This window comes from Meriones unguiculatus, chromosome 7 (genome assembly GCF_030254825.1).
Source record: "Meriones unguiculatus strain TT.TT164.6M chromosome 7, Bangor_MerUng_6.1, whole genome shotgun sequence".
NCBI lineage: Eukaryota > Metazoa > Chordata > Mammalia > Rodentia > Muridae > Meriones > Meriones unguiculatus.
The window spans coordinates 31,384,704-31,398,618 of record NC_083355.1 but is presented as its reverse complement, the minus strand read 5'-3'; the positions used below and the strand labels follow the sequence as shown (position 1 = coordinate 31,398,618).

General features: G+C 40.4%; 1 protein-coding gene across 1 annotated transcript in view; it reads right to left on the bottom strand.

The window, feature by feature from the left end:
* The window catches only part of Ankfn1 (ankyrin repeat and fibronectin type III domain containing 1), a 385,112-nt gene that overhangs the window by 6,842 nt on the left and 364,355 nt on the right, over positions 1 to 13,915 (bottom strand). Inside the window, exon 19 of the mRNA XM_060386995.1 lies at positions 12,735 to 12,948. Coding sequence (XP_060242978.1) covers positions 12,735 to 12,948 — 214 coding nt within the window. The remainder of the gene's footprint in view (positions 1 to 12,734; positions 12,949 to 13,915) is intronic.

The following is a 13,915-nucleotide window of genomic DNA, read 5'->3' as shown; positions in this document are numbered from 1 at the left end:
ATTTATTTATTATGATGTATTCACTTTGTATCCTGGCTATAGCTCCCCTCCCTCTTCTCCCCCTATGCCCCTCCCCCAGTGCACTGATAGGGGTGGTCCTCCTCCCCTTCTATCTGACCCTAGCCTATAAGGTCTCATCAGGCTGCATCCTCTTCTTCTGTGGCCTGGCAAGGCTGCACCCCTCCCCCTGCCCCTGGAGTAGTTGATTGAGCCAGCCACTGAGTCCATGTCACCCGTTTTCTAGAGAACCCACATGGAGACTGAGCTGCCTACATATGGGCTACATATGAGTAGGGCGTCTAGGTCCTCTCCATGCATGGTTCTTGGTTGGAGCATTGGTCTCTGCAGAACCCCTTGGGCTCAGATTTTTTGGGTTTGTTGGTTTCCTTGTGGAGTTTCTGTTCCCTTCAGGTCTTTCTATCTCCCCCTTCTTCCATGGAACTAGAAAAGTGGTATATACTCACTTATAAGTGGGTATTACTCATATAATATAGGATAAACATACTAAAATATATAGTCCTGAACAACAAGGAGGACCCTAGGGAAGAGGCTGAAACCTCACCCAGAAGGCCAAACAGGATAGACATGGGAAGCAAGAGAAGACAGAGAACAGGATGGGAGCCTCCCACAGACGGAGTCTGAAAGAATCTACGAGCAGGGTGTTGAAGGAAATGCTGAGACTCATAGCCAAATTTTGGGCCAAGTGAAGGGAATCAGAGATAAATTTTGCATTTGGCAAAACAGCAGCAACTTAAAAGGGGGAAGGAAGGAGACCTTGATGGCAGAAGATGAGAAAACTGGTTTCAGTTCTTAAGTGCCCTGTACTTCTTTTGGTGACCCTGGAAAAATTACTTCTTTAAGCTTCAGTTTAACTATACATGATGATAATTTTGGAACTTACTTGGGAAGACTAAAACCTATTGATTATAAATATAAACATTCAGTACATTGAGATTTATTTTTTAAATGCCAAACAGACAACCAACCAAACAAACAAACAAAAAAAGAATGAGGTAGAAATCAGTCTCAGGAGTGAGCTAAAAGTTGGTTCTACACTTGTCATTTCATGCAAGAATTGGTTATATCTTTTCCCTCAATGGTATCAAATATTTTTGATGGCAAGTGCCATCTAAAGTTTGTTGGTTTTCCTACAGTGCTAAGCCCATAGTAGCTACTTGGCAAATAATATACATGTTAATTTAGAAAACATTTTACAAAGCATTTATGTCAAATTTATCAACCACCTCTTTAGAGTTCTAGGCGTATGTCTTGTCTAAAAGGCTTTCCCACACAAAATTATAAAAAAATACTGTTTTACAATATTCTGGGATTTGTTTATTGTATTTAACCACATGGAATTTATTTCTATCTGTGGAATGTGGAATAAATAGGATTCTTACTTATTTTACTAAAAGGATAGCCGATTGTTACAGCACTGTATGTTGAACAATCTATTTCTTAAAAAACACTGGAAATTTAAAGCAACTCTAATAAAGTTTTCCATGTATTTTAGAATAGAATTCTGTAAATGGTTTTGAAAAATTTGTCTAGAGGAGATTTATGAGAATGATCAACTTGAAGATATAATTAGGGAAGAGATGGTTAACCACATAAAACAGACTATAGACCTTTGGCCATTTGAACTTTATAATGTCAGTATAGAAATGGATGGATGGATGTGTAGAATATAGAAAAGCCCGAAAGCAGCTATAATTTTGTGATAATGTGATAAAAGTAATATTTCAAATTAGTGAATGAAATAGATTATTCAATATGTAGTGTTGTTATAATTGAATATCCTTTTAGTAAAATAAATAAGTCTTACTGCATTATATATATATATACATGTATGTGTATATACATACATACATATATATGTATGTATATATAGAATGCAGTAAGACTTATTTATTTTACTTAATATAAATTCCATGCGGTTAAGTATAATAATACAATTCCAGAATATTAGAAAACAACATATGTGCAATTTTTGCGTGGGAAGGCCTTTTGAAATAAGGCACACTCTACAACTCTAAAGAAGTGATTGATTAATTTGACATAGATGCTTTGTAAAACAAACAGATGCCATAAATAAAGAAAGTAAGCGGTGGGCTGTAAGAAAAGAATAATAGCATTATAACAAAAAAGTTCCTATCCAGGGTATATAAAGAACTGCACATCAGAAGACAGTGAAAATGAGCAGAAGGTACGGACAAACATTTGGAAAGAATAACACAAATGGCTGACTTACACATTATGACACTCTCTTCAGTTCAGGTAATAATTAATAAAGTAGAGCTGAACAAAGAGGCAAGTTTTTACAGGTTTACAAAAGAACAACAAGAAAATTAAGAGTGCCAGTATTGTGTGTTCCTGATGTGTGGGCAACCAAGAGCTCTCACATGATGATGAGGAATCTAAGTTGGTTCAGCTTTTGGGGCTGAAACTTGGCAGAGTCTGTTAAAAAAATGTGTGTATCTCATTTGTCCTCACAAGTCCCTTTTCTGATGTCTGTTTGAGACACTGTCACCATGTGCGCACGGAGACATTTTTACTCGTCGCTTGCTGCACTGTGATTTGTAGTAGTGAAAAACTAGACTTCATCTCGGGGTTGAGACTGCTGTGATAAGCAGACTTAGAGGCGCAGAAGCACTAAGAGAAGGAAATGGGTTTACCTGTAGAGTTTCTTCAAGGGAGCCCGTATTCAGGAGTGGCTTATGTTACGGAATACAACAGGTATTAACAAAATAAAACCATAAGCTTCCCCTGTTTGCTTGTTCATGGCGGAAAGGTAGACATGACTATTGCAAGAATGTTGAAAAATGCAAGGATGGAGTTTGTTAGGGAGTCAGTTTCAGGACTTTTTGGTATTAGAGATTTTTAGCTATCTAGAATGTTTCCCCTGTTTTTCCTCCCCCCTTCATTTGTTTATTTCACACTCATGGTGTGTGTGTGTGTGTGTGTGCGTGTGTGCGCTGTCTTTTGATCCCGACCCTAACTATAGGTTACTTGTACACCTCCTAGTAAGTTAGGTGTATTAAATACTTCTTCAGGTTATTTTATTTTTCACTTATGATGGACTTATTGGAGTGTAACTCCATGGAAGGTTGTGGAACTTTTGTACTCAGTACACAAGTGGAACTAAAATATCTAAGAAGTCAGAACATCTGCTTCTTGGGATTTTACTGTTTTAGTGCAAATATGAGGCAAGTATGTGTTCACAGGACTGTGGCAGAATATAGGTTTTATAAGAGAAGTGTAGTATATAAGACGCAGGTTTGTAGGAAAAAGAGATACCACTTTATTGGGGCAAAGTTAGTACGCCATCTTTTATTTATTTTTTTCTCCCCTCATTGTCTATTCCTTTTCCCCCCTTCTTTGTCTACTCTTTTATATGTTAATTCATTTCTGCACCCACTTTCTAAAAGTGATTCAGAGCAGGCTTTTGTTATGCTTGTAATGACAACAGGATTATAAATGGGAAAAAGTGAAAATGGTACAAACAAGTCCATTTGATTAGGACGTGGGAGCAAAAATGGAATTTGGGAGATCAGAAGCTACAGTGGAAGGGTTGACAGCTGCACACTTGGAAGGTTTTGTTTTTCTAATTGAGGCTTGTTTGTGCTCACAAGTTCAAAGTATCCCTTTTTTTGGTAGTAAAAACTCTGGACTGCCATTATGTCCTTCAATGAATGAATGGCTAAACTGTGGCACACCTACAATATGGAATACTTTTCACCAATAAAAGGAAAGAATTCCATCTGTGTAATATTTGTGCTAGAACATAGAGATGAAGAACAGATTGTGGGTTGCCATGGGGAGGGCTGGGAGAGTGGTAAGTCTATGAAAGGGTAACCGAGAGCATTTCCTGGGAAGGTTGCAGCTGAGTATCATGACCGTGGTGGTTGATATCCAATGCCAAGCATGTGACCGAATGGTGTCAAGCTGTACATATGAGGCTATCTCATGTGTAGATCCATCCACAAGAACATGTGTGTAACTAACTGGTGAAATCTAAACTTGCAATGTGGGTTATATCAGTTTTCGTCTTCTGATAACATACAAGTGTTGTGTAAATTGTTAATATGGGGGGGTGAGGGAGGGAATACAAGAACTTTCTGCGATCCTGTGTCTGTAATTATTTCAAAAAAGATATTTTAAAAGAGAATCCAATTTAAAAAGCAGATGGAACAAGAAAGGATGGAATGCTTAGATAAGAAGCTTGCTCCAAGATTTATAGCCAATGGATAATTACTGAAGGGTTTTGAGGAAGGGACAGGGCGGGAAGTGTGATGTAGGACAGTCTGAGACAGCAGTGAAGAAGGGAGAGCATAGAGGCCAACGAGGAAGCTAGGTAGGTCTCGGCTGTACGCTCCCTCGGTGTTTTCCGTGCTCAGGCTGTGGTGCTGAGCAGTGCCAGTGGTTACACGGAGGAAGCAGACTTGCAGGAAAGCCACTCATTTTAAGATGTTTATTGAGCATGAATTTATGCCAGACGGTTAAGGATTCTGCTTTTAAGCATCTAATTAGGGTGTGAATCAGACAACAACTCAGTCGGAAAACATAAACTCTAGAGAATACAAGGTTCTGTGAACAAAATGATATTGGGCTTTAGCTGGAGAGCGACTCGGGAGGGAGATTCTTTTGATTAGGTAGCCAGGGCCAGCATCTCTGCCTAGATTTGTTAATCTGCATGAGAGCTTGGTAATCAGGGGAGTTCTAGGGAGGAGTGTCTCAGACAATTAGGAGGACATTTATGATGCCTCAAAGTCACTAGAAGCTTTTAAATCACAGTGCCTGCAAGTGTAGACGTGGAAAACCAGGAGGGCTGTCATATTGTATGGTGATGATGGTGAAGGATGGTGGATTTGATCTGGGTCAAGTTGTGTTTCAGAAGACGGCCAGAGAATCCAGGAGACTAAATGGGAACATGCTATGGTAGGGAGGAGGTTGAAGAGGTGTGTGTGTGTGTGTGTGTGTGTGTGTATGTGTGTTGAAGATACATGATGAGGCTGATGACTATAAACAGGTGGGTGGATCAGGGTTGTGAGAACCACTGTTGGTGCTTTCAGAGACAGAAAAATATGTTGTCCTCGGAGACAAATGATTAGGAAAGATGGATAAATATGAAAAGGTTTAAAAAAATTTTTTTTAATGAAGAGTTTTTTGCTTTTGTTTTGTGCATTAAAAAAGAGAGAAAGGAATAAAGGCTTAAACTGAGTGATTGCCATCTCTGTTTTAAATATTTTGGTGCTGAGGATTGGGTGCAGGACCTTGGGCACATTAGGCAAGTGCTCCACTGTTGAGCTGTGCCTCCAAGCCACACAGTTTTAAAAAAACAGTTCAGACAGTGCTTTCTCCAACCTCTAATGGGGGAAAATCAGACACCGAAAGAAACAGGAGCCCATAATTGTTGCTTCTTTCTGATGATGGCGCCTTAGGAGTCAGGAAGTGAGAGAGGCTAACTGAAGATTTGAGTTGACTTTAGTTGGATTTCCCTCCCCACCTCTATGGTTACTGAAGCTATCTTGGTGTGCTTGTTTGTATCCCAACAATAACAACACTATCTGGTGTTCAGTTACCGTGAACCATCTATAATGCCAAGTCACCAAACAGCTTTATTTAATGCTTGGTTATTTTTTTTTTCACATTTTGCCAATGAAAATACTGAAGTTTAAACTTATTAAATTTTGTAACTGATGTAGCTGATTAATGCAGAACAGGTACCCAGATACAGATTCATGCTTCTCCAGAGACTGCTAGCCACCCCAGAATTTCTGTGGGTTTTCTCTGGAGGCATCCTGAAAGCAGGGATCTGGTTCATCTGAGTGACTGACACAGAATTACTTTAGTTTTAGTTCCTGGCAAGAGAGTCTAGGTGTTGCTCTGCCCATTCCTGCATTGGTTTCCCTGTCACTGATCTAGCATATGTAGCACTCGATGGCTTCAGAAAATAAAGGTGTATCTCTCATAGCCCTGGAAGTCCAAATTCAAACTCAGGGTATAGGCAGGACTACATTCCCTCTTAAGGGGGAAAAGAATGGTTTCTTGGTTCTTTTGGCTTCTGGTAGCATTCATTTTGCTTTTATTGTCTCATGGCTCCCCCCCTCCCCCGGTGTCCATATCTTCTGTTTCTTATGAAGACTCTTGATATTGGGTTAAGGGCCCAGATAATTCAGAATGGTCTTATCTGAAGATCATTAGTTATATCTTGCAAGATTTTTTTTTTTTTTCTGAATATGGCCACAAGACCAAGATGCAAAGGTCAACTCTTAGACGTATCTTACGGGAGATGATGGTGTCACGATTTAACCCACTAGAAACAGACAGTAAAATGACTGTAACAAGACGTGGTCCCTGATGAGTTTTGGCATCTTTCTCTTTCTAGTGGATAAGTCAAGTACTTAGCTAAAGCAATTTGTACTTAAGATTTACTTACTTTTTACTGTATCTGTATGTGTATGTCCACTTGCATGCAGGTGCCTGATGAGGCTAGAAGGGGCATTGGGACCCTGGAGTCAACTTACGTGGGTGCTGGGAGCTGAACTCTGCAAGAGTTCTCTGCAAGAGCCCCAAGTGCTACTGAGCCACCTCGCCAGCATCCCAGTTTTCAAATAGAGAAACGTTATTGTTTAGAGAAGACCAAGGAGTGTGGAATGTAGCTTCAGAGAAGCTGATGTTGTAAGTTGTCAGTAGTGTGTCATATTTTCAGATCCAGTCTCTTGGGAGGGCCCATACCAACTTCCTCAGGTAGCATCAGTTGCTCTCTTCTCTTAGCTTTCAGAGTACTTTATTTATATCCATGTTGCTACACTTCCTAAGTTTCACTATAAATGATCTAATCTCATATTTCTTTCATTCTTTGGACTATATGCCCTCTGGAGAGCACACACCCTGTCTTACTCATCTCTGTTTAGTATAGTTTCAACTTCAGTCAGTGAAGGAATGGACTAAGGAACAAAGTAAGCAAGAGGCTATGTAGAGTCTTCTGCATTTCTTATGTCATCTAATCTGAGCATGGCGATTAAGCAGAGCATGGGACCCTTCCCATGTCCTTCCAGTTAGACTGTGTCTTAGTCGTCCTCAAATTAGCCCCTTGTGTGGGAAGTACACTGAGCCAGAGCGAAACAGGAATGAATATGGAAATCTGGTCGCATAAAGAGGAGTGAGGTTGATTGTCTGAAAAGCAGTCCTTTTGAAGGCATCCTGGGAAGATCTAATTTACCTGGCTTGCCAGAGAAATTTATGAGGACAACCACACATACCATTTCTCTATCTTCGGTGATACCTGAACTGAGTGAGAGTCCACCCACCTGTGCAGAAGAACATCTCATAAAAGTGAGACCATCGTTGGCCTCAGCCTTGCCTTGCTTCTTATTGTGTATTCAGTTTTGAGCCAATTACTTAGCTCATCTGAACCTTGTCTATAGAGTGGAAGTTGTTAGGCTTCCACAGGTGTTATGCAGATTAAATAGATTTGTTGAGTATAGTTTAGGTACCATATAGAGAGAAAGTATTAGTATTATTGAGGGATGAAGGTTATTAATTAAGATTGTAAGTAAATATTCAAATACACTGGAGGATGTTTCTGTGAGAATTCTCTTGATGATCAGGAAGAGGAATGCTTTCCTGCATGGTATTCAGTACTATATTTCCTAATGATAGTAAATAATGAGCTAATAAATGATATAGTTTACCATATGGCTCCTATAGCATGAGAGATAAGAGGTAAATAAAGCTAAGAATTATAACTATAGTAACCCAGGAAGGAGGTGTAAAAGAGCCAGAGAATGGGGTGTTAAGTTACCTGTTGGTTCATGAACCCGCCCTTAGGAAATGCTGTTCTAGTGCCATTTGATCATAATACTTGACTTTCACAACTGTTGGGTTATTTATTAGAAAAGGCAGTAGAACTTCTTGCTTGGAGTGGCATAGCCCTCCCAGAGCATGCTGGGAGAATCTCCAGGATGCATCCAGGGCACCCTGGAGAGTTTCCAAGGACTTAGGCCACTGCTGCTTCCTCCCTTCCTGGACAAGAATGCAAAGTGCAGCTTCCCTCACTCGATCCAGGTCATCTGCTCCATCAATCATGGCAGGCACCTTGCACAGCTTGTATTGGCTGATGTGGTGCTTCCTACTTTCCCTTGGAGGGCACTGGGAAGGCCAGCACTGGGAGAAGCTGAGCTTCCTCTCTGCATGACCTGGGAGGTGTTAGGTGAAGGTTTGCCCTTACTATTAGTGCTGGCTCAGGAAGCTTGGGTTTCTTTCCATTGTGATGGGTGTGGTAACTCCTGGTCTCTGTGGGTCAGGCCAATAGCAGGAGAGTAGAGAGGCTGTGGGTCTTGAAAATATTATGGGAAGATGACATTTCTGGAACGAATTGTCTATTTAAAGTTATTCCTTTTTTTTTTTCTTAAAGGTGGTAGGTAGTGGTGTTAGTGGCAAGACAGAAAGAAAGGAATTTCAGGTCAGCTTTCTTTAAAATCTATATCCATGTGTAACATATCACTATCCATACATATATGCCTCACTGACTCTGTTTCCATGTATTTAATAGAACTTAGATAATTTATAAATTAAAAATGTATCAATTCATCAAGCCTTAGGCAGTTTTGTTCATCTTTTAATTTCCCAACAGAAGTAGTAGTACCTCAAGGGACGAGTTGATTTATGCCACATTGTTTCTGACCTCTTCTGGGGAAAGGTTGTAAGGAAGTTTCACATTTGGAAGACTGGGATGATCTTCAAGCACATCTGAAGAAAGCAACAGCCGATCTTCCCTCTGCTGCCTTGCCCACGTGTCCCCAGGAGAAACATCAGTGTCGGGGGAGAATGTTACTTCCTGTGACACTGTGCCCACAGAAAAGGAGTGGGAGAAGAATGCCCATGCGATGGACCAAATCTCCCTGCCCCTGCTTTAGGGTAACTTGTCTTAGAGCCAACTTTTCCCCTTGGGCCCTTGGGAGATGCTTAATTTTAATTGACTCAGACGAGTTCTTTCTGTTTTGAAAACCACACAGAATTGGGAAGTTAGAGTTCTACTCCCTGCTCAAACAAGTCCAGCACACTCGACAACTCCAAGACAGAGTCTTGGGCTGGCACCAAGGGGGAAGTTTGTGATAGGCTCTATATTTGCAGCAGGCCCCTTAGAAGCTGAGCAAGTTCTGCCGACATAGAACGGAAATTGGTTATGGACTTTGTGAGTGACCCAGTGAGCGTGGGCTGTTTGTCTAAATCAGATTCTCCCCAGTCACAAGTGATTTCCAAACAACTCAGAGTGGTCACACGTATGGAGAGGACAGAGTACAGGGACAGATCGCACTGCTCTGAAGTGCTTTTCTTCTGCAAGGAGATAGCACACTGTTTCTCCCTAGTGCTCAACAGTGTGTTCTTGTCAATAGGTTCTATTTGCCACTTGCTGCTTTCCATGACTTGGTGTTTCACAGCCTAAGGAATCTCGGCTTCAGAGAAATAAATGGACCCAAGAGAGAATTATATTTTAAGAAACAGAATGATGATCACTCACATTTTATGTTAATAATAAAATCTGAATGCAACTGGGCAGATCCTCCCAGCAGGGAGTGTGTGTAATCCATCCTCAGGCCAACGTGAGAGTCTGGCATTTCTAGGGCATAGAGGAGGCCACCCTCATAGAGTCTAGGAGGAGCCCACTTGGGAACCTGTGGCTAGAAGATTAAACACTGGGAAAATTCTGTGAACAGAGAGAGCAGATGAGCTGTGAAGGTGGAAACAGAATTGCAAAGCTGTTTGTAGGATTCTATAAACTAAGGAAGGCTGGAGCATGCCTTTCCGACCTTGGCTTCCAACCTTACACTTCTCTAGTACTTTCTGCCTTTCTTTTGTCTTCTCTTTCACAGCCAAGACTTTAGAGTATGCCCTATTGGTCTTCTCTTTCATCACAACCTTCTCTCATCTACATATGACTTCCTTGTTGAAAGAAGCAAAATATCAGAAAATGTATGGTGGTTTTATTTAACTTTTTTCCATCATTTGAGATGCTTTCATTTTTGTGACATCATCCTCTCTCTCTCTCTCATTAATCTTCTTTTGCTGGTTGTTCCTTCTTAATGTCTTGTTGATCCTCAGGGCACCTTCTATAGTGTTTCTCTTCATGTTTTATATACACTGTCTAGGTAATCTCATCCATTTTTATAGTTTCGGGCATGATCCATCAGTATCTTAAATCTGTGTTATTATTAGCCTGGTTATCTTTTCAGAGTGGCAGATACTGTGCGTCTTTACATTGTATTTTTCCTGAATGTTTATTTTTGTGGAAATATTCAAAGCTATTCATATTTAACATGCCCAGATATTCAAGCTTATTTTCTTCTATTTCTTTCTTTTTTTTCTTTCCCCTCTCTCTTTCTCTCTGTCTCCCTTTATTTCTTTCATGCCTTTTTTTGGGGGGGAGGGGCTAAATAACATCGTGAAAACCTGTTAGTTTCTTCTTTTTTTATTAGCTTCATAATCTTCCCGCTTCTCGTATTTTCACTGTATGTTCTCTTCATACAATAGTGAGATTTAATTTTAAGAGAAACTCAGATCCTATCACTCCTTGTTTATGGTGTCTAGTGGCCTTCTGTCACAAGATGAGGAAATCCGAACTTGATAGCAGGACCTACAGAATCCTGCCTGATGCCGCTGCCTGGTTGCTACCCTGTGTCTTACTCTTCATCTTTCACTCAGCACGGCCCTGGCACTTGGCTTTTCTTTCACCCTACCTTAAGGCCTTTTGTTACTTTGCTGCTTACAAAACTCCAGCTCCAGATTTTTGCCTTGTCCCATCGTGGGTTAAGATGTCGCCTTCTCAAGTGGATCTCTGCTGTGCATCCTAGAATTCAACATCCTCCTGTCTGCCTTCATCCCAGTTGTTTTGTATCGGTATATTGGAGTTTTAATGGTCTGCTATTCTGTTTTTATTCATATTTTCTTTGCCATCCCTTCTAGACTGAGTTCCATAGCCACAGAGACTTCAGTTTTTGTTATGTCCTGGTTACTCAAAACAGTGTCTAGAATATAGTAGACAGCTAACATATACGCACTTACATACATACACACATACATACATACATACATACTGACAAGACGAGTGAGTAGCCAGAATCCTGCCAGTCGGCCAGGCTGACTGCAGTTTTTTGAAGTCCACCACACAAGAGTCTGTCCCGTTTGCTCACATAGCTCTCTCTCTTTTCTCTTCTTTGCTCACATAGCTCTCTCTCTTTTCTCTTCTTTGCTCACATAGCTCTCTCTCTCTCTCCTGCTCCTCTCCTGCTGGTTTCCGTCACCTCCAGCTTTGGTGTTATGAGCACATGGCTTAATGCTGCCAATCTCCTCTGTAACCCATAGGCAGTTACAGTGTCTTTTTTTTTTTGTCAGAGTATGTAAATCTTCCATTAGACCATTTTCTGGCAGAGATGAGATTTGATTTGTATCCCCAAGGCTAATGTAAATTAGTAAAAACAAGAACAAACAAACAAACACGACCCTAGAAACTATTGAAATAGTTATCTTGTTGAATTAGTTTGCAAATCCTAAACATTTTTGGTAATAAAAGTTAGCTGCTTCCCATGTTCTTCCATGAACTAAGTTTTGACTTTTAGAGACTGAGATTTTTAAAATAGAAGCACATACAGACTTGCTTACAGGAAAGGCACATATTCCTATTAAAGGTTTATATTAAGATGATAACATAAAATATTTATATTCTACATATTTATAATATATTTATAATATACTTCCCATTACATTTCAGTCTTTGATAGTTTGTTTTACTCACAAATGATTCCTCCGGCTGTAGGTATTGCTATTCTAATTTTACATGTATGGAAACTAATACTGAGATGCAGTAATCTGTCCAAGCACATGCAACTAGTAAAACAAAATTGGAATTTGAATACAGGGCTCTTTCTGCTGCACCACTGCTGCCCCCTATGGGACAAGCGTATAAATCAGAACTGCTCACTAAAAATATTATTATGGAGATTATAATATTGGTGAGCTTTTAAGATGTAGAATTAGGGAAGGCACTTTGAATGGCCATTGCTTTTCTTGACTAGAAAAATGACACTAGACTGAACTTGCTCCAGGAAAGAGTATTAGATAGTATGTCCTCTATTTATAGCCCCCACTTTTTTTCTATGAGCACAAAGATATTTTGTAGAAATTTGTGCTATTCCAGTCCATGTTTTTGCTAATAGTGTTTGCCATATAATCTCATTTCCGAGGGGCACTCTGAGGCATTTCTTTCAACTTGTTCCGTAGAACAGCATGCTCATGACTATCCTGAGCTTATTTGGTTTTCGTTTTAGGATGCTGGTTAGTTTATCCAAGATTTCTCTCTTCCTCACGTTCCACCTGAGGGCATGATGTGGGTAGGAGGTATACCCTGAGCTGTTACCTCTCATAGAACCAGAGTCTGGGCTGATGTTTTCACCAGGAACTGCCGTAGGCCTTATCTGTACTTTCTGGATTTCCGTTCTTGCTCTGGGTCCTTCTGTATCTTGACTGTGTGGACTAGCACTGGCCTAACCATCCCTAACCCCCAGTGAAGTGAAGTGGTCTCATGCTGTTGACCTAGTCTCCTACCCATCCATGGTTCTGGATTTGTTTCTTTTAATTGCTAGAACCAATGCATGGACACAAAGAACCTCATCAGTGAAGACAGGTCAAGAACCTGGCAGCCGAGCCAAAGAACCTCAGATTTTACTGCTTACCGCTCACTGCCTTTCTTCTGTGCATCTCTGGGGATGGGGATGTTGATGGAAGACAGTCTATGTGTGATGACGTAGAACTGATCTTCTTTAGATTCTGCTCACTGGAGGGGTCTATCAGCTTAGTGATGGCCAAGCCAGAGACTGGTTGCTTGTATCTTGCATACTGTAGAGCATCCGTGATCCATCTCATTTCACGCCAGACTTCATCAATTTGCTTTGGAATGAAATGGTGAAAGTCATTAAGTTATGAGGTACCCATTAGAAGAAAAACTTTTTTTTTGTTGCTTTGTTTGCAAACTACAGACAAATATCCCATAAGGTGCTGTGATGGTTGAATAGGTGACAGATTCAAAATTATCTCTGACACTGCAGAACACTCCACTCACACATGAAGAGAACTATTTTCTCTCACTGTGTAATGAAATATACGGTGTCAGGAAGGTGATACATGAATTTCAGGACACTTATGCCTGTATTATGGAAAAGATCTAACTTTATATATTAAACATACTACTTTTGTATATATAAAGCAAATGCTTTCAAAGTCTCAGCAGTTTTAAAAGGCTCTTGTCAAGAAGTTTAAAGCCCCCTTCCCCCCCGCATATGAAGCTGATGGACTGCTGGTCCTCAGTGGATTCCTAACAGTGGGGGTGGGGGCTGTCTCTGACTTGGACCCTGTTCCCTGGCAGGGGCTGCCTTGTCATGTGTCAGTGAAAGAGGAGGCACTTAGTCCTGATGCGGCTTGATGTGCCAGGGTTGGTTGGTTCCTGGGGGTTGGGGGGTGGAGGGTGGGAGCGGAGAGGAAGGGAGTCTGGGGGGAGGTGGGTGAGAGAGTGCGACTGGGAGGAGAGGAGGGAGTAGGGTTGCGATTGGAATATGAAATGAACAAATAAATAAATTAATGAAAAAATTAGTAGCAAATGTGCTTTAAAATATTAAACATTCTCTATTACTATGTAAGAAAATATTTTACATGTCTATCTTATAACTAGCTATTTCCTTTGAGACTCAAAGTTTCCCTTTTATACAAGCATACAATCTTTTAATTAATTTCTTAACTTAAAATATTTGTTTATATTTATCCCAAGGAAATAAAATATTCTGTTCATACAAAAGAAGGAGTTTAAACACTCCACGGTAGCATGTTTTAGGTCAGCACCACTTTGCTTTCAGGGTTAGGA